The sequence below is a fragment of the Oryza sativa genome, chromosome 5 (genome assembly GCF_034140825.1).
Source record: "Oryza sativa Japonica Group chromosome 5, ASM3414082v1".
NCBI classification, from domain to species: Eukaryota; Viridiplantae; Streptophyta; class Magnoliopsida; order Poales; family Poaceae; genus Oryza; species Oryza sativa.
Genome location: NC_089039.1, coordinates 18,850,807 through 18,870,176, shown reverse-complemented (window position 1 = coordinate 18,870,176; position 19,370 = coordinate 18,850,807). Strand labels below are relative to the sequence as shown.

General features: G+C 43.4%; 2 protein-coding genes across 4 annotated transcripts; one reads left to right on the top strand and one right to left on the bottom strand.

Moving 5' to 3' along the window:
• Positions 1 to 1,537: 1,537 nt before the first annotated feature.
• LOC4338664 (N-alpha-acetyltransferase 40) lies at positions 1,538 to 5,167 on the top strand. Of its 3 annotated transcripts, none has more exons than XM_015782287.3 (9): positions 1,538 to 2,279; positions 2,522 to 2,666; positions 3,127 to 3,229; positions 3,460 to 3,539; positions 3,646 to 3,975; positions 4,192 to 4,265; positions 4,379 to 4,421; positions 4,495 to 4,563; positions 4,794 to 5,166. In XM_015782287.3, exons 2-9 carry the CDS (start codon positions 2,589 to 2,591, stop codon positions 4,803 to 4,805), a joined length of 789 nt encoding a protein of 262 aa, XP_015637773.1. In that variant the 5' UTR covers positions 1,538 to 2,279; positions 2,522 to 2,588; the 3' UTR covers positions 4,806 to 5,166. The 3 variants fall into 3 exon arrangements, with proteins under 3 accessions (XP_015637773.1, XP_066166339.1, NP_001410848.1); NM_001423919.1 differs by having other exon boundaries at positions 1,541 to 2,279; positions 2,495 to 2,666; positions 4,794 to 5,167; XM_066310242.1 differs by lacking the exon at positions 3,127 to 3,229.
• Positions 5,168 to 8,457: 3,290 nt separating this feature from the next.
• On the bottom strand, positions 8,458 to 11,487 carry LOC9271898 (serine/threonine-protein kinase-like protein At3g51990). Its single transcript, XM_015782067.3, has one exon. The coding sequence runs from the start codon at positions 11,212 to 11,214 to the stop codon at positions 9,175 to 9,177; it is 2,040 nt and encodes a 679-aa protein (XP_015637553.1). The 5' UTR covers positions 11,215 to 11,487; the 3' UTR covers positions 8,458 to 9,174.
• Positions 11,488 to 19,370: the final 7,883 nt, after the last annotated feature.

The window sequence follows — 19,370 nt, the reverse complement described above, 5'->3', positions numbered from 1 at the left end:
GATGTTTGGACACTAATTAGAAGTATTAAACGTAGCCTAATGATAAAACCCATTCTATAATCCTAGACTAATTCGCGAGACGAATCTATTGAGCTAATTAATCCATGATTATCCTATGTGATGCTATAGTAACACGTGCTAATTATGGATTAATTAGGCTTAAAAAATTCACGAATTAGCTCTTATTTATGCAATTAGTTTTATTATTAGTCTACATTTAATATTTCTAATTAGTGTCCAAACATCTGATGTGATAGGGACTAAAATTTAGTCCCTGGATCCAAACACCATCTTAGCAGCTGTGAATTATCAACCCGTAAGATGTGACACACTAACACTTCAATTCCATCGGAGGTTGAAAGCGGGCTATTTTCTCAACTATTCTACACCAGTTTGTTCTATCTGGTAGTATCTTGGATATGTTCACAACTACAAGGTTGAATTTTCATCAACTTTCCATGAGATAGAATAGGATCCCATAGCGCCATAACTTAGCTACTTCTGCTATGAACAAAGTGTGGAAATCTCTTATGCCGATTGCAAGATGTTGATCCTAGCATATTATTGGGCCACGTGGCACGAGGCGCCTACAAATCGAGCACCCTGTTCCACCAAGTAGATCGGAATTATTTCACTAAGTAGATCGAAAATGTTTCAATCATTTTAAAAAGTTGAAACACAACCAAATCACCTATGAAACATTTTGCTACAATGTATGAAACAAACGCTTTCAAAAAAAATCAGGTATTGTTTTACCATATATAAAACAATGTTTCAGCATATAGCGAAAGAATGTTTCAATTCACTGCAACATTTGATCTATACATAGTGAAACATTACGAGTACACTTACTGAAACATTATTGGTGGAACAAAAATTGAAACGGATTATCTTAATAGAACATTTCCATAATATGTAGGTAATTTGTTGTAAAAGAATATTTCAATTCACTGCAACATTTCATCCATACATAGTGAAACATCATGAGTATACTAGCTGAAACATTGTTGCTGAAACAAAAAAATGAAACGGATTCCTTTAATAAAGCGTTTCCATAATATGTGGGGATTCGTTGCAACAGGGCGCAAGTGGTGGGGACGCGTGGGAGGCAGGCGGAGGCGCACGTGGGGTAAGGGGCGCTTGATTTTTTTTTGGCGGATCAGGCGCTTGATCCCCAGCATTTTCCCACGCGGCTGCCTAAAAAATAGTTAACCATCTGTAAAATTTTGCCAGGTGTCAATCTGGTATAAGTCTGGTATGTCCCATGCACATATCAATGTGTAAAAAAAAATTAACAACCTATTTGAGAAGCTGAACAATCAAGAGACAGCCTGACTCTGTCTCTTGGAGAGTACCACATAGGCTAAGGTCATCGATCTAAAATCTTAATTCCATAGTGCAAGTGGTTTTTAGGGGTGGTTTTAATTTTTATATTTTGAAATTTTTGTTCCAGTTCTAATATTTTTCGTAATTTGTGTGGAGGTCCAAAATTTACACTAAACACCCTAAAATCAGTTTTTTTTAAAAAAAACTCCCTACACCGGCAGTCCGGCATCCTCCTTCGGCTACCCCGCCGGCGGCGCCCCTCTCCCCCTCCCCTCCTCTCTCCGCCGACGTCGACGCCGGTCCGAGCGTGGTCGGCGAGAGGGATCGCGGGGCGGTGCGGCCGGCGACCCAGTCTCCTCCCACGGCCGGCGGTCCTCATCTTCTCCCCGACCGGCGGCCCTCCTCCCCTGGCCGGCACCCTCAGAGCTCGTCGACGGCTACCAGGAGAAATCGGCACCGGATCTGGCGGCTCGCCGGCGGCGTGGTTGAGTGGCCTCGGCGGCGGAAGGCTCCTCTTCTCCCCCGCTGCTTGTTCTCGCTTCCGCCGCCATCTTGTGCTGCCGCTCTCGTTCTCTACTCACAAATTTCGTTCAGTCCATCTCCGTCACCATCGCTATCCACTTCTGCTACCGCCGCCATCGCCATCCGCTTCCGCCACCGCTGCAGTCGCTCGGTCACATCCACCGGCGCCGCCATCACCATCCACTTCCACCACCGCCGGTATTACTCGTATCCACTTCTGCTACCGGAGCCATTGCTCCGCCACATCAACCCACCTCCGCCGCCATCGCCATCGGCTTCCGCCACCGCTACCGTCGCTCGGCCACATCCACCGGTGCCGCCATCACTTTCCACTTCCACCGCCACCGGTATTACTCGTCCAGATGCTTGGCAGCTGCTCTGATCCACCTCCAACTCCACAAGCAGCTGTGAAAACTTCTTTTTATTATCAGGTTAGTCAAAACCAATTCCCTTAGAAATCAAATGAATGAATAAAACTGTTCTTAGCTGCAATACTGATGCTTAGTTTGATGTTCTTGGTTTGATGCTGACAAGTAGAAAATGAGAGTTTTTATTTGTTGCATATTTCTCATGGCAAATATCAGATTTTTATTTGTTGTAATTGCTTACTGATCATGTCAAACTTCATGTTTTTTTTATGTAATAGTGAGAAGCCAAACATATATTTTTATAGGGTGAGAGAGGAGAGAGGAGAGAGACCCGATCAAGATTCCGAGACGGAGCCAGCAAGCGCTGCGATAATGGCGACGGCGGAGAAAAAGAGGCCTCGGAGCAGCAGCAGCAACGGCGGCGTGGGGAAGAGGCTGAGCAGGAAGGAGGTCTTTATATTTCTCTCCTCTCCTCTTGTTGATGGGGCCAGTATCGATAGCTTGTTCGTTTCGCCCTACCCATAGTCGATTACTCATGGCTGATACGATTTGTTTTATATTCCGCGAAACCGAATAGCTGACAAGATTTTGTTTATTTTTTGGTAGATGATGTTTGGCACTTGGTTATGTTAGAGTTCAATTAGCGCGCGCTTCAAACCCTACAAGTGTGTCGATTTCCTTTATTTTCATAAACTGCAAAGCTGCAGTGTCAACTTTATTAGACCCTTGTTTTCTTCTGTAGTACACGTATGCTGCAACATCTAGATTTTTGTCAAAAGTTTTTTTTTCTTTTTTTACTTATTTGGTGGGTGGTTTGTTACTCCTGTCACTGAGGTAGCATTTGAGGAGTAATAGTGGAGATGTATCTAATATGAGGATCTCATTCAGATAATCTTCTGCCTTTGCCTAGATATTGGGGAGAAAGAAGGCTGTCAAAGAACTTATAAGGAAAGCTGTAGCCATGAAGGATCATCTAGCGCAATTTCCTGATTTTCACAAGTATCAGAGCAATGGTAGCCTACATTGTCTGTTTGGTGAACAAAATTCACTACCTTAGGACTAGTAATGTTCCATCATGATGTAGAAACTACTAATATTCCCAGCGAAAGGAAAAAACTTCTAATGTCAAATTTACCTCTATAAATTCCGACACTAGGCCCTAACAACTCCTATTCAGTACAGTGCAATTTTCTTTTATGTGTGTTGTGGGCATTATATCAATCTCACCTTTTCTTATACTTAGGTCTTTTGGTCTACTTGGAGTATGGATATGGAAATCAACTTCCATTACCAACAAGGAAGTATATCCAAAATCTTCTCAAGGTCACATATATTCCCCTTTCATTTTGCTCTTAGTGCTGCTGGATATTTTGCATATCTTCCTTTTACAGTTTCCCCATAAATGTAATGCTAGAAAGCAATAATTTAGGTTAACATGGAGGGACAATATGGGCCAGAATGGCCTTCAGAAGAGAAAGTTAAGCGCCGGGAAATGGTTGCCCCAGAAGCACGATATATCTTTGTCCGGCAATCTTCAAATGCCATTACCACCCAAAATATTATGAAGCAAGATTCAAGACTAGAATTTACACATGAAGCATGTAATGAAGATCGCTTGATTGGTTTTGTACACTACAGATTTGTTTTGGAAGAAGATGTTCCTGTTGTTTATGTCTATGAGTTACAGATGGAGTCTTCTGCCCAGGGGAAGGGGCTGGGAAAATTTCTAATGGAGTTGGTCGAACTTATAGCCTGTAAGGTAATGTGACTTGTTTAGAAGTTTCTGATGGTATACTATAATGGTCTGCTCAATTTTATGTGCACATATTTCTAGAAATATTATGTGCACATATATTCTGCTATGATACCTTCCGTTCCTTCATCTGTCTTATCATGTAGTACATTTTTTAGCTCAATTGCTATCCTGAAATCTCAGCATGGAGGATCATCTGATTTTGATAGCGTGTACATGCAGAGCCAAATGGGAGCAGTAATGTTAACAGTTCAGAAAGCTAATAACCTTGCTATGGCTTTCTACAAGAAGTTGAGGTGAAGTATTTTTCCTCCACAGCTTATTTATGGTGAATTTGTAACTTATTGTTGGTTGTTAATATTGCGTTGACCGATGGTTGAAACATTTCAATGTAACTCTTCTCCTGCAGATATGTAATATCCAGTACTTCGCCATCGCGAGTAGATCCATTGGTATCATTTTGCCTATAAACTATAGTTTTTATTGATTAAGATGTTCATATCTTGATCCTTCCAGTTTCCACAGATTGGACTTGAAAAAAACTATGAGATTTTATGCAAGGCATTTGAATCTGAAGCAAAGTCCATATTAGAGGTATGCAGCATGTTCAGTATTGCATAGTTTACTGCTACCTTGTACGCTTGCAATTTCTAAAATGGTTGAATCTGATGAATAGAAAAAACGTCACACAGGCATATTAATCACTCACTACGTCCTTTATGAATTTCCTGTATAAGCCTATTACTCACTCATGCGTAATGCGGTGAATTAGCGTTAATATGGTGTCAATCGAGTCATTGACATGTTCTTGTCAATATTTGCAGGAAGGCAACTGAAAACTCCCAGCGCAATGACCAATCTTGTTACAATGTGATGTGATGATGGATGTTGTTCTTCACTACAGTATTGACACCTTACCGGGTACAGCGCTACAGCTCACGCTTGAGCGGCATATCGTCAGGCCACCGTGTTACTGCAATGCATACAGATTGCACCGTTTTTGTCTGAATGAAGCTGTTCCTGCTAATCCATTCTGGGAAACAAACACGATTGGCTGGCCCATATTCTTTCCTTGCAAAACGCAATTGTACACTGTTCTTGCCTCTCGATCCATGTTCGGATTTTTCTGGGATGAAGAATGCTTGAGCATGCATGGGGCGGCACAGCACCATGGGAACCGTAAAAATGCTCGTCTTACGATTGTTGTGTGTGAGTCAAAGCATGAGTATGCCGCCCTGTGTGCGGCGTTTTGCTTTCCTTTCCTCACGATGAAGACAGCCCAATGTCTCGGTTTTTCGTCGCGCGAGAAAAGAGAGCCAATCGCTCGGGGTTTTCCGGTTGCAACGCCACCAAGCCCATATGATGCCGTGCGTCCGTGCGTGCGCCTCTCTCGTGTTTCTAACATCTCGCAATGGACAGTGCCAGAACGCAGCAACAGAAAGTAAGCGTGGGACGAGAACAAGTCAAACCAGCCAAGCCACGTAGACGTTACGTTAGTCGAAATCGTTCTCCAAATCGTCTTAAGATCTTGTTTATATTGGTTTTAAAAGTCGAGAGACGCATCATATCTAATATTGATTAACGATACGATTTAAATTCAACCTCAGCCGAAACCACCCTTCGAACCATCTTGAGAATTGAGATCAGATCTTATTTACACTGATCTTGGGAGTTGAAACATGTCATATACTCATATATGATATTACGGTTCAGACATGAATTTCAAACTCGGTGGTAAATTACGAGAACTAAACTAAACTTATTCCCCCAATTATCTATCCACGATCTCTCACTCTCAGGGAGACCCAATAACCTTATGGGCTGAATCTAGTGTCTATGAATTTCAAGTGTATAAATGTGAGTGAGGTACACTTGTGCCATCTGTTCTTGAGACATACTCTCTCCGTCCCAAAATATAAGAACCTAGGACCGGATGGGATATTTTCTAGTACAACGAATCTGGACAGGCAGCATAGGTTCTTATATTTTGAAACGGAGGGAGTAGCAACAGGGCAAAAATCAGATATCTCATATGAGGGGGGAAAACATTGATCTTGCGTTATCCCAACGGGATAACCCTATCTTTATCCTGTCAGGTTGGCAATCAGCACCAATTTTCAGAGTAACAAAACTGACAAAAAAAGACAAAGCTAATGAATCATCACACCATTCTACTATAATATAAAATGAAATCTCCCAGACAAGTAGGCAACAAGTGTACCAAAACTATCAATCATACATGTAAAAGAAAAAAAAAGAATCAATCATACATGTTGCACAATGCACACACGGCCTGGTCCATGCCTTCCAAAATGATGCTTTCTCCAATGCAACTGGGTGACTCACGGCTTGCATATAGAACCAACTGCAACAATACGATACTCTGACGTGCCCAGGATAAAGAATCCTATTCGGCAAACGTCTGGAAGGAAGCTATCGTTTTTTTCCTCTCTCATCATTCATCGCTTGACTAAAAAGTTTTTAGAGCATCTCTGAATGTCACCTAGAGCACAGGCACTCAAAGATGCCTTCGATCCAAATTAGCGAAGTTATTAAGTTCCTGTTTGGAATGGGAAAAAAATATTTTCTGGGAATTTCCTATAGAACTCTTGTCAAGATCCTACGAAATTCATGCGTTCCAAACGACCCTAATAGTGTAGTTTTGCGATAGTTTATGCAGCGACCAAGTGTAGTTTAATGAGATTTAACTCTTGTCAGTTCATGACTGTATCACTACTAGAGAGCAGCAGCTGAGCACGGAAAGAACCAGCGGCAAGCCGACAGTGCAGATCATGAAACCGATGCTCTTGCCAGTAGTGCTATCTGCTCCAGGAAACAACACACATGTGAGTTAGGGATTACAAAATATTCACAAAAGAGAGAGGTAATTTCAGACTTACATGTCTGTCTGGTACTAGAGTTAAGAATATCCAGATGGTAGGAAAGTGAATTTGTAATTTTGTATGGTCGATTTTTCTCTATTTTTTTGGGTCAAATATGATATACCAAAAAAGGGATTTTCTGTACTTTGGTTTAAAAAATGAAAAAAAAAATGTGTATTGTGACAACAGAACGAAATATTTTAGAACTGAGGCCCCAAAAGAATGTAATACGACTAATTGTCGATGAAGCTTTTGGAACGGCAGCTGCGCATTCTTTTTCAAGCACCTGTTGCATAATAGCCATCATTCTTCCATTATGAACACTGTCGGGTCAGTGCCTCTATCATCTTTATAGATGACACAGCTGAGTTTGTGACAGGTGACAATATCATCAAGAGTGTTGCCTACTATTTTCAGCAGAAGATTAAGTTTGCCGTGGTGGATACAATATCATCACTAACTAGGTGCCCAGTCGTCTTCTCATCAAGTCTCAAAGAAACAGTGCTAAAAAAGCCTCAAAGGAAAACAACTTATTTTTCATGGTATCTTATGATGATCTAGTTTTTGTATACTGCTATTGAAGTGCAACCATCAACTTATCATTTATTAAGTGCCTGTCCTGCAATGTGATTGTATTAGTGGACCAGTTCATGCATGACCTCCATATAATTATCTGGAGGCTCGAGGCAATCAATCATGACCAGTGTTTAATCAGCCTGATCATCTAGAAGTTCTTAGCCGATCCTATCTCTTGGTAGCAATGTCACACTTCTTTTTTTTTTCTTAAAAAAACAAATAGTTATGACATTGTTACATCGCATACAAGTGGGTTGAATTTCGTTCCATGACTGCATGACACCCTGTATGTATCAATGTACCATGTCTACAGATTTATGGTGACAGAAGCATCTCATGCCTTGAGTTCCTTCCTACTCCCCATGTTCAGCTTTACCAACTACCGTACCAAATTCCTAACCTTGATTCCTAATGCACTCTCTCTCTTAAAGAAACACATTTCTGATTGGACAGCAATGTGATGCAGATCTTGTAATGACAAATCATGCTGATGGAATGCAATGCTCATACTCTCAAGCTCTAGAGATGATCATGCCACTTGCCAGTATCCCCTTCTAGGTGGCACAACTTAGTTTTACACCCTTACAAGTTAGTACTGTTCTTCTGATACTCAAACAAGTGAGTTAACATTTAACATTTTGGGCATTTCCATCCGTTCTCATTTCTCAGTATTTAAATCATGCAGATGTCCCATATCATATTGAAGAATGTATTAAATTCATGGAGACAGTTGGGTTTAAACAATCAGATGGAACGGCAATATGCAGTTCCTCCATACAGTTCATGTGATGAATATATTGGCAATGAATGCGCTTTTGAAATTTAGATAAGGACGATGTGCTAATTGGAGGGACCCTATCAAAATGGTCATTCTCTCGCCAACCTATTGATGGCCAAAAACCTGATCCTGATTATGACAATAATTCTTATGCATTTGTGATGTTTCAACAAGTGAAAAATGACAAGACCCAAATGCATCAGACCCAGGAGGGCTAGATGACTAGCAACATAGGAGTAGAAGAAAAGGGCATAGAATGAAATTTTCTTTATGTACCTCAAGATGAAAATGATAAAATACTTTTTTTCCTTAACATTGCACTTCTGCTTCCTATCTACATACAATCAACAGAACAGTTGGTGATTCTTCTATGCAGATAGGGAAAAAAAATGAATCAAAGAAGTTGGGCAAAAGCTACAACAATCTACTTCCAACTAGTGATCATTTTAAAGCTCCAAACTTGAACTGAAGCAGCAAAATGATTACCGGTTGCTTACATGGAGAATGAATTTCATTAACAAATCTCAAATGCTCAACAATAGGTATTGTTGATCAACCGTGCCTTGCTGCTCGATTAACGGTTGCTAACATGGAGAATGAATTTCATTAACAAATCTCAAATGCTCAACAATAGGTATTGTTGATCAACCGTGCCTTGCTGCTCAGACTTCCAGCCTTCCAGCCTTCCTGATCCAGTCAATCTTACAGAGGATTAACCACAGTTTGTGTTGCATTGGTTATCACCGGAGACCTTAGGACTTAAGCCTTGATGACATTACCAGCACAGTACCGATTTCCGAAATGGATGGCCAGGTTGCTGGTAAGTGATTTCCAGGATCTTATCTCTAGAACTAGAAATCTCATCATGACATCGAAGCAATGAGATCCATACATGATGGGCCTTGTCCTCAGATCAACTGCCAAGCAATAATTGATTAAGAACAGTTGCATTATTTTAACTCTTTACACTCATTGGATTTTCTTGGCTTCGTCTTGGATCTTCTCCACTTTGTCTTGGACTACCCTAGCATCATGCTCTTGTTTCTTCTCTGCCGTGTCTTGGATTTTCTTTTCTATGCCAGGATTTTGCCCTGTCTTTTCTTCAGATTTCATTGCTTTATCAAAGATTTCCCCAAGTTTTTCTTGGATTTTCATTTCTTTCTCTTGGTTTTTCTCTACTTTCTCCTGCTCCTTCCCTGCTTCAAGATTGATTCCCACTGCCTTCTCAACATGCCCTTTCCCTGCATCATGCTTGGTTTTCCCTGCCTTCTCTTGCTCTTCCCCTGATTCCTGCTTGATATTTCCTGCCTTCTCTTGCTGCTCTTTCACCAATTCCTGCTTGATATTTCCTGCCTTCTCTTGCTGCTCTTTCACCAATTCATGCTTGATTTTTCCTGCCTCCTCTTGCTGCTCTTTCCCCAATTCATGCTTGATTTTTGCATCCAAACTTGAAAAGATATCAGCTTTAGAAAGGGCCTCCGATCCAAGTACTTTCACAGTTTGATTTCTCCTCAGGAGCAACACCGCCGCATCTTTTTCGATAGATTCACTAGCGGCACGCACTGTTCTTGCCCGAGTTATGCCAAATCTTTGGCCGGCGACACCATCAATCCGAGCCATGAGCTCCAAGAGATTTCTCCTCTCCCTTGCCCCTGGCTCAGAGAACATCTTCCCATTCTTCAATGGCCGGGGTGCTTTCTTCGCACCCACCAATGGCACCTCATCCTCCTCTAACGCACCTGCATTCGGCGCATCCTCCTCCTCTTTCTTCTCATCATCATCAAATGCCAATGCCGAAGTCAGCTCCCGCTGCGACGCGGCTCTATCGCCTGCAGCAGCAGCAGCAGCTCGCTTCGCGATGGTCTTCTGGACATCCACGACAGCGCAGGGGTTCCCAACCACGGCGAGTCCGTTCCACATTTTGCCCGACACGGCCTTGCTGAGAACCACAAGCCGATCAACTATGTCGGCCATCGACGGCCGCCGCTCCCTGCACGACCGCACGCAGCTCGCCGCCAGAGCGGCTAGGTCTCTCCGGGTGACCGGGTCACGCGGCGGCGCCACCCGTGGGTCGAACAGCGAGGCCACCTTCCCCTTCCGCAGCAGGGGCACCGCCCACTCCACCACCGACGGCGGCGAGTGCTGGACGTCGATGGCCTTGCGGCCGCTCATGATCTCGAGCAGCAGGATCCCGAAGCTGAAGACGTCGGTCTTGGTGCTGAGGCTCTCCGGCGTGACGTAGGCCGGGTCGAGGTACCCGAGCGTGCCCGCCGGCGCCGGCGTGGCGGCGGCATTGGCGGCGGCGTCGCCGGGTAGCCGCTTGGGCACGCGGAGGGCTAGGCCGAAGTCGCCGAGGCGCGCGTCGAGGTTGGCGTCGAGCAGGACGTTGGCGGACTTGACGTCGCGATGGATGACGGGGGGATCGGCGTCGTGGAGCGCGCGGAGCGCGCGCGCCGTCTGGAGCGCGAGGCGGACGCGGCGCGGCCACCCGGGCGGGCGCGGGTTGGAATGGAGCAGCTCATAGAGCGTGCCGTTGGGCATGTACTCGACGACGAGCAGGCGCGGGCGGTGCTGCTGCTGCTGCTGGTCGGCGCCGGCGCCGGCGCCGGAGTCGGAGAAGCCGAGGAGGTTGACGAGGCGCGGGCCGCGGACGGAGGAGAGGATGCGGATCTCGTTGTCCACCTCGGGGCGGCGCGGGGAGGGGCGCTTGACGGCGACGGCGCGGCCGGAGGCGAGCACCGCCTTGTACACCGCCCCGTGGCTGCCCCTCCCGAGCAGCGCCGCGTCCGCGAAGTGGGAGGTCGCCGCCTCCAGTTCGTCGTACGCGAACCGCTCGATGGTGGCGGCGGCGGACGACGCCTCCCCACCATCCCCCTCCCTCGCCGCCGCCGGCAGCGCGCGCCGCCTGCCGCCGACCCCCGACCGCCGCGACAGCGGCAGCGGCGATATGGCGGTGATGGACCGGCACGTCGCCACCGACGAGTCCGCGCGGCAGGAGAGGTACCCCATTTCGGCAGCAGCGGCGGCGACAGCGAGACCCGACCCGTCGCCGCCGTGGCGCGCCCGCGGCGAAGGAAGAGAGGAAAGGGGATCCGAGAGAGAGTGTTGGGGGCGGGGGCGGGGCCGGGGCCGGGGCAGCGTCTGCGCGTGTGTTTCTGGTGGTTTTGGGGGCGTTTGGTGCGTGTAGAAATGAAATGGAAGGAGAGAAAGACAGCGAGAGAGAGTGTGTGCTTTGGGCGTCTTGGCGCGGCCGGCTTCGGAGAGAGCGGGGCCCGTCGCGGCGGTGGTGAATTGTGAATTTTTGGGGTTTTGAAGCGGCGCCGCGATGCGTCGGTAAGCGAGGTGGGACAATTCCGTGCTCGTAAAAAATCGTGGGAGATTCAGATTTTAGGCAGGGTGGGTCGTTGACACGAAGAAAGCCTTTTCCCGTTTTCCCTTTATCTTTTGGAGACGGCGAGTTGCGAACTCTGGTGATTGGATGGATAATTGAGCGTGGACGAACGAAGGAGGCAATCAACCAAATCAACCAGCCGTGGCTCGCTCCGCTGGCATGTGGTCGCCGGAAGGGCAAAGGTTTCGCTGGTGCCATTGGGGTCCACGCCTGTTCGCTCATCTGGTCCCCACTCGACAGGTAGTGTGGTACTCCAGTAGATAGCCACGCCACAGTAGTACAGTACGAGAGTAGTACCAGTAGCAGTGTGTTTATCTGTTCCACTGCTCCCTCTCCCTTTCTCATTCTCAGCTGCCGCTCTCATTCCAGTTTGTTCGTCCATCATCCTTAGCTACAATTCACAAACTTTATTTATCTAATTTATCTGCGACCAGCAACAAGATTCGACTCCATGGAACACTGTTTCGTTGGTTTCTTGCAACTCGGGTGACCAACAACACCAAACGGAAATGACGGGGAGTCGCTGTCTGAGTAACAAAGGCTGTCTGAGTCCGGGGGTTGCCATTTAGACCTGAGCCGATCGATCGATAGTAAGTGTGTGTGTTTTTTAATCGGGCAATGACAAGCCAGATGATAATTTCATAATCTAACTGCCTGCAGACGGCGCATGTGACAGAAGCCGAAGTAATAATATTTCGGCGTGTCTCCGAGGAGAACAAATTGAAGGGATTTTTAAATTTTGGAGGCAGACGAAGAACAGAAGAAGAAAGAAGAAAGGATTCAGTTTTGTTTTAAGCCCAAATCGCAATTTCTTTAAGCAGGGAGAGGGGATTAGGCGGCACACGAAAGGAATCTGCACGAACCTGTTAATCTGTTATTTTACTTTTTACCCGTCGGCTCCAACCCACGTGCCGTCGCACCGCATACATTTACCTCCATTTATTACATCTACTGATATATGGTGGTGCATTATTCACCGATATTACGAGTAGAGTTGTTCCTGAATTTTTCTAAGCGTGCGGAGATTCTCTCGTGAAATCCAAAGCCGAAGACTTGACTTGAGAGATGATGACGACACCTCACGCCCGCGGAGAACAACGGTAAACAGAAGAAGTTTCTACGGTCGGTAAGATTATTCTACTGTTCAGCAATGTAATAGTCCCATTCTAAGTTCTAACAAGATACATATTTTTTAAAAATTTTATTAGCAAGTTTTTTAAAATACTAAACGTGTGTTTCGTGCGAAAATCTTGTACATAGAAATTACTATAAAAAACCAATAAATCTATTTTTATTTTTTTATTTAATTAATCATGTTGATGAGTTTTGACCACTTTGTTGTGGTTGAGAACGGGAGGTGTGCACTGATCAGCAACGCCGAACCAATGCACCTACGCGCGCTAGTGGACGGCGTAACCGAAATGACACGACACCGTACGCGGTCGACGCTAGAGGGCCATGGACTTGCACAGGGAGGGAAGGGGAAATTGCCAGGGCATCCTTCTTTTCGATGACAATAATAAAGAGAGTACAACTTTCAACCTCATCAATTAAGATTACATAGTTGTATAATGTATAATTCTTAGTGCATGAAGTCTTGAAGTCACAACTAGAGTTTACAAAATCTAGTATTTCCTCCGTTTCATAATATAAGTCATTCTAGTATTTTTCATATTTATATTGATGTTAATGAATTTAGACATACATATCTATCTAGATTCATTAACATCAATATGAATGTGGGAAATGCTAGAATGACTTATATTGTGAAACGGATGAAGTATCTAGCAGGATCACCACATTTCACAAAATCCAACAAAATTTGATAAAGACTGAACAAATCTAGAAAACCAAAAGTTGAATTTAAAATGCTTGGTTTGAGTACCGATTGGTTTTGTCGATTTTTCAATCGAAACCACCAAAGTCTAATGGTTTGGAATGAATAAAATTTCAATTGGACTTATTGGGAAATGGACCCATGCGAGCGAGAAACCAGCGATATTTTTTGTTTGCTTAAAGAGAAACACCTAGGGGTATTCTGGCTAGCTCCACAAGGTGGTGGGCTAGACGACTTAAGTTTGAAGCCTTATCCCTTCTAATTATTTAATATTAGGTCATTCTCTAATATTCACATTTTTTTCGCTGAAAATAGAAAATAGTGAGAAACCTTGAAAAATAGTTTGAGGTGAGGAATAGTCTGTGAAAAATCATGGAGATTTTTGGAAATGTGAGTAACATATGAAAAAATTGACATGACCTTTCCTATAATTTCGATAACCTCACAAGTCACAAAGTCACATTTAGAGAAACACAATATGTTCATATTTTCATGAAGGGAATAGCATAAAAGACATGTCATTCACAATTCAATATTCATCACCAACCATATGATAAATATAAGGTCCATCAACATTTCAACTACATAGTCCGTAACTTTAAAGTCCATCGTCAAAATAATAAGGCAAATTTTGCTACAAGCCTACAGGACATCTTGACTTAACGGTTTTAGTGGTACAATACAACGAAAAGTAACTTTTGGGAGAAAACACTCTAAAAAAACTTCTAACAGGTGTGATGTCTAGTAGCAAATTTTCACATTATGAGAGTGTCTTTCCAAAAAGAATCACCTCATATATGTCCTACAACAGAAACTGCGAAGTTACGATGACTTGTAACAAAATTTGCCTTAATAATAAAGTGCATTCTTTACATAGTATCTTTTCTATTATTTTATACGCTGCAGTTCAAAAACAAGAGGAATACTAACTTCTCTCGGACATTTTTTTTATTCCATTAGGTTCTATAAAATACCGTAGTATTTATAGGTTTTATTATGGATTTTTTTTTATTTTCCTCAATTCAAATTTAAGTTTGGTGAAATCATTCGAATTTTCCGTTGGAACCAAATATCGATCCATGCCAGGATCTCTAGATTTCACCGGGATTGTAAACCCTAGTGAGGACTCTACCACCATACTAATAATGCTTTTCCAGGGAATCGTTGCGTTGTTGTGAAGAGACAGAGTTTGTATGTGCCTCCGTGGTTATGAACCCTTTTGCTGAATAGGGTTGGAAGAATGCAAGACCATGTACATGGGTTAAAGCTGACTCTCTCTCTCTCTCTCTCTCTCTCTCTCTCTCTCTCTCTCTCTCTCTCTCGTCATCCTCATGACCATCTCGTTTCTGATCAGGGACGTCGTTGTTTTGTTTTTCTTGCTATGATGGGTACTAAAGTAGGGGTAGAAACCAAAATTTTGACGAGGACTTGCATTGGCATATTCTGAAGAGATATGCTAGCCTTGGATTTGGAAATGTATCATGTTTGTTACTTGAAGCTTTAAGTTTCAAGCAAGTAGATCTTACTCCCTTCAAAGCAAGTTTAAACCACATCATGAGAACTTCAGAGGGAAATCTTGTTTACTGATATTCAAAGATCCCCCCTCAAAGTAGTATGGGACGAGGTCGTTAAACTGGTGTTTTATTATGCGCGCGGTTAAGCCCTTCTTTTTCCAAGGAAAGTGTTAAACCAATTAAATCTTTAAACCACCATGCCTTAACTCCAAAAACAAAGTACCCGGGATGACGAGAAGAAGGCAATTCGAATTGTACCAATGCGAGGATGACGAGTTAAATTGCATCATCACTAGTAGTATTAATTAAGGTCAACTATAAACACCGGCACCATCACTGCAGCGTTCAAAAACCGCCGTTTAATGCAGAATTAAGTTGTACTTGCAAAGCTAAGTTGTCTGCTCGTACTAATCTTATCTATCACATGCTCCAAACACTAAAGAGAAGCCCAGATCGATCGATGTGGCTTGTCCTTAATGGCGTAAAGCGCCGGTGGATTAATTATTCTTACACATCCAGCGACACCGTTCGTACATGCTGTTGTGTACAACAACTAGGGGGTAGTTCGTAGTAATAAGCAAAAGAAGAAAAGAAGAAGAAATCGAATGATCGATCGGGGAAAAATGTCAAACTTGGACCGGACAGGTTTGACAAAGCTCTCCCAATTATTACACCGGAGCATATGTAATTCATCCCGTAATTTAGTATCCTCGTAAGGCGTAACCTCATTTCAGGCACGCGAATGGCAGATGTCAAAAAGGACTCTCAAATAGCCCTGGCTTTTAAATTCTGAAAAGTTTTTGCCTCACTTTTCCCATGAACAGAAAAAAACACACTGCTAAAAAGAGGTGTCCCAAGGCCAAAACTGAAGGTATACGAAGATTTAAAAAAAAAGAAGAAGAAAAAAAGAGAGCACTTTTGTTCAAGTTTTGAAAGAGCTCGTGTCAGTTCAGACATCAGACGCTTTTTTTTTTTTGGGCGGACGGGCCGGCAAAGCGGCTTTGCCAATTTGCCATGCCACCATGTCTGCTGGGTGCCGCCGACAGTGCATACGCCTTTTGATGAGAAGGGCGAGCGTAAGTACCAATCTCAAAAGCGAGCGAGCAGGAGAGCACTGGCCACCAGCACTGGCCACCACCGGGGAAATCGCCTTCGCCACGGCAGATTCTGAATTTCTGATTAGTATACCGTCGCATCATCGGTTAAATTTTAATTTGCTTTTTAGAAACGCAGTTGATTTCTCTCCTAAACACCTCATTAGCTGAAAAAAATTTAAATTCCCATGCATTAAAATCAAACATCCTAAGGTTGTGTTCGGCAAAAGGAGTTGGGAACCCAATCCCCTCTTTTTCCACGCGAACACTTTTCAAATGGTTAAACGGTGTATTTTTTTTAAAAAAAATTCTATATGAAAGTTGCTTAAAAAAATCATAGTTGTCAGGGTTATGGATACCATATACCTAATATTAGTTGACTAAATCTTGGTAGGACCCATCACATACCATGTCTTATACGGAAACTGACCTCGGATATGGAGGGAGTTCCGGATAAGAAAAAACAACCAGAGTTCTACATGGAAACGACAAGGACTACTCGGATTGTATCCATATTGGTTTTTCTAGTTCTACTTGGACAAGAGGACACCTATGGATATAAATACAAGACCCCCTAGGAGGAGAGGGGACACAAAACAATAGATTAAGACATAAGATCAACATACAAGCCAATATACGCCAAGACAAGCCGCCGGATGTCGACTTCAGATATAAGCATGGCTAGTCCCCTATGTTGTCTACGAATACTGTCAGGAGAGACATAGCGCTGTCTCTGATCTCGCCGGGCACGAATTCGAGGAGGAAGACTACTCCGTTGTCGACTACGAGATGGTTTTATGGCCGCCAAGTCGACAACAGATAGATAGGCTACCCCAATTATTGTACTGGTGTGATTATGGTGAATAAGAGCAACGATCGGCTTCCGCCAACAGGAGTAGGGTTATTACCTGACAATTCAGGGGCCCGAACATGTATAAACATCCTTGTCTCTGTCCCTTTTATCTAAGTCTCGCATATATTCTAGTACCAACGATCCCCATACTATCCAAATACTATAGTCGCGACATCAAACGTCGACAATATTAATCCATTTTTTTTAAAAAAACTAATACTTAATTAATCACGCGCTAATGGACCGCTTCGTTTTCCGTGCAGAAGGGATTAGTTCCTATCCCTTACTAGCGAACATAGCCTAAAAATATTTATATTGTGTAGTTTTAAATGCTACAAATAGTTACATTTGGCGAAAGGGACTGTAGCCTAGTAGATCCTGGGTTCGACTCCTCATGGGAGCGAATTTTCCCGGATTCGTCAATCTCAAGAATTTGCTGACACAGTCTTCAAAGATGCTCATAGGGGTAGGGTTTGTGCGCGTGTGTTATGAGTGTCTGCGACGTTGTTTTATCGAATGCTCGGAAAGATACATATTATTAGACATATATCTGACTTTAACGTATGCTCTGAAAGATACAGATTAGTAGACATATATCTGATTTTACTAATAATCTGTTTGGTAAGGCTCCAACTCTTATATTTAACTTCAAGAGCTGAGTTTGGAGTGAAGTTGTGACGTATGCTAAGCACAGCTCTTATGAGAACACTCCAGCCAACTCCATTTACAGATTAGTAGACATATCTCTGACTTAACTAATAACCAGTTTGGTAAGGCTCCAACTCTTATATTTAACTTCAAGAGCTGATTTTGGAGGAAGTTGTGACGTATGATAAGCACAACTCTTATGAGAACACTACAGCCAACTCCATTCTTATTGAGTCTATTCAGTAGTGCGGAACTGCCGCTATACAGCCACAGCGCTGCTGCTTCCCCAGTATCTTTTTTGTGGTGGGACTGTAGCTGCTGGCTGCAAGGTAGCCAACTAGTAGTTCTAACGAAAACACCCATTGTATATGAAACATATATTGTTTGGTTATACTCTAGCTCAAAAAAGATAGAATTGGAGTTGAAACTATGTCAACAAACCTTAATGGCCCCTTTGATTCGCAGGATAGGAAAAATATAGGAATTGAAGTAGTAGGTTTCTCAAATCCTACAGGAATCAGCAAACACAAGATAAACAATAGGAGTCCTTTAATAGTGCTATAGGAAAAACAAATGAAAGTTCACAAAGAGGTCATACCTCTTGCTATTTTTCCTATGAAATGTGAAGAATAGGGATACAACCTTATGAAAAGTTTTATTTCTTTCCTATGAATCAAAGGAACATGTAGGAAAAAATTTATAGGAATTTAAATCCTATGAAAATTCTTCGCCAATCCTATAAATCAAAGGGAGAGACTTTCAACTTGGACGAGAGACCGCATGAGGGAGGGAGATTCTGGGAGCAGTTAGCCCCCTTAAACAGGGCCCCCGTCGGCACGCGACGTGGTCCTCGGCCACAACATGGTGGTGAACTCACGAGCCGCATTGCAAGCATTAGCAGAGTACTTTCAGTGCCAAATCCATGTCCTTCCTCCGCGACTTACGAGCCGCATCGGCTGGCGGGGGCGGCTGCTGCTGCTGCTGCTGTTGCCGTCTTCTCGTCCCCACTGCCTTTACGTGCAATCGTGGCTGTCCCTCTGCCGTGCTGCCCCTGCAACGCCTCTTGCCTGCGTCTGCGTCTGCGTCTGCGTCCGCGTCCGTCCACACCAGCCCGATCCATATGTCCAGGAAAGTCACCAGAGCCAAGGCCCAAGGAAACGAGCTCGTAACGAAAGCCCATAGTAACTTGGGCTGAGATTTGGCCATTTTGACGGTGGGGAAGTCTATGATCTGTGCCTGTGTGGCTCAAGCCAACATCCAATTTTAAGTTGTGAGTAGAAACGCAATTTCAGAAGGGTGGCTTTCCATTGATTTTTATTCTTCAGCCTTAATTTTCGCTAAGAACAAAAGTAGAACAAATCTTACCCTAAGACTATTTTCTGTTAGTTTGATCTCACGTCCTCAGCTTACTTAATATGCCCCAGTCGTATAGCGCTCCAATCTTTTCTCCCTGTAACTTATAAGAAGTTGCAAAATTTAAATTTTAAAACTTTATTTTGAAAATCGATTTAATGTTTTTCGTCAAAGTTTAAATTAAAACTTCTAAATCACTAAAAACATATATAAAAGTTTTACTCATAAATTATTTTTACTAATAAGCCATTCTACTTATAGTGAGTATCCAACCGATGGCAGCCAAATATCTTGCAAGCAGGCTCGTCGTTGTTTTGAAATGAAAGCTAAGGCTAGCGTGAGTCAAACTGCTAGATATGAATATACTCCACTAAGACCATGTACAATAGCAGGCTAGGACATATTTTAAAGAAAGAGAGAGAAAAGTAGCGGGCTATAAATCTGTAGCCAGCTGTAGCACGGACTCCAAAACATA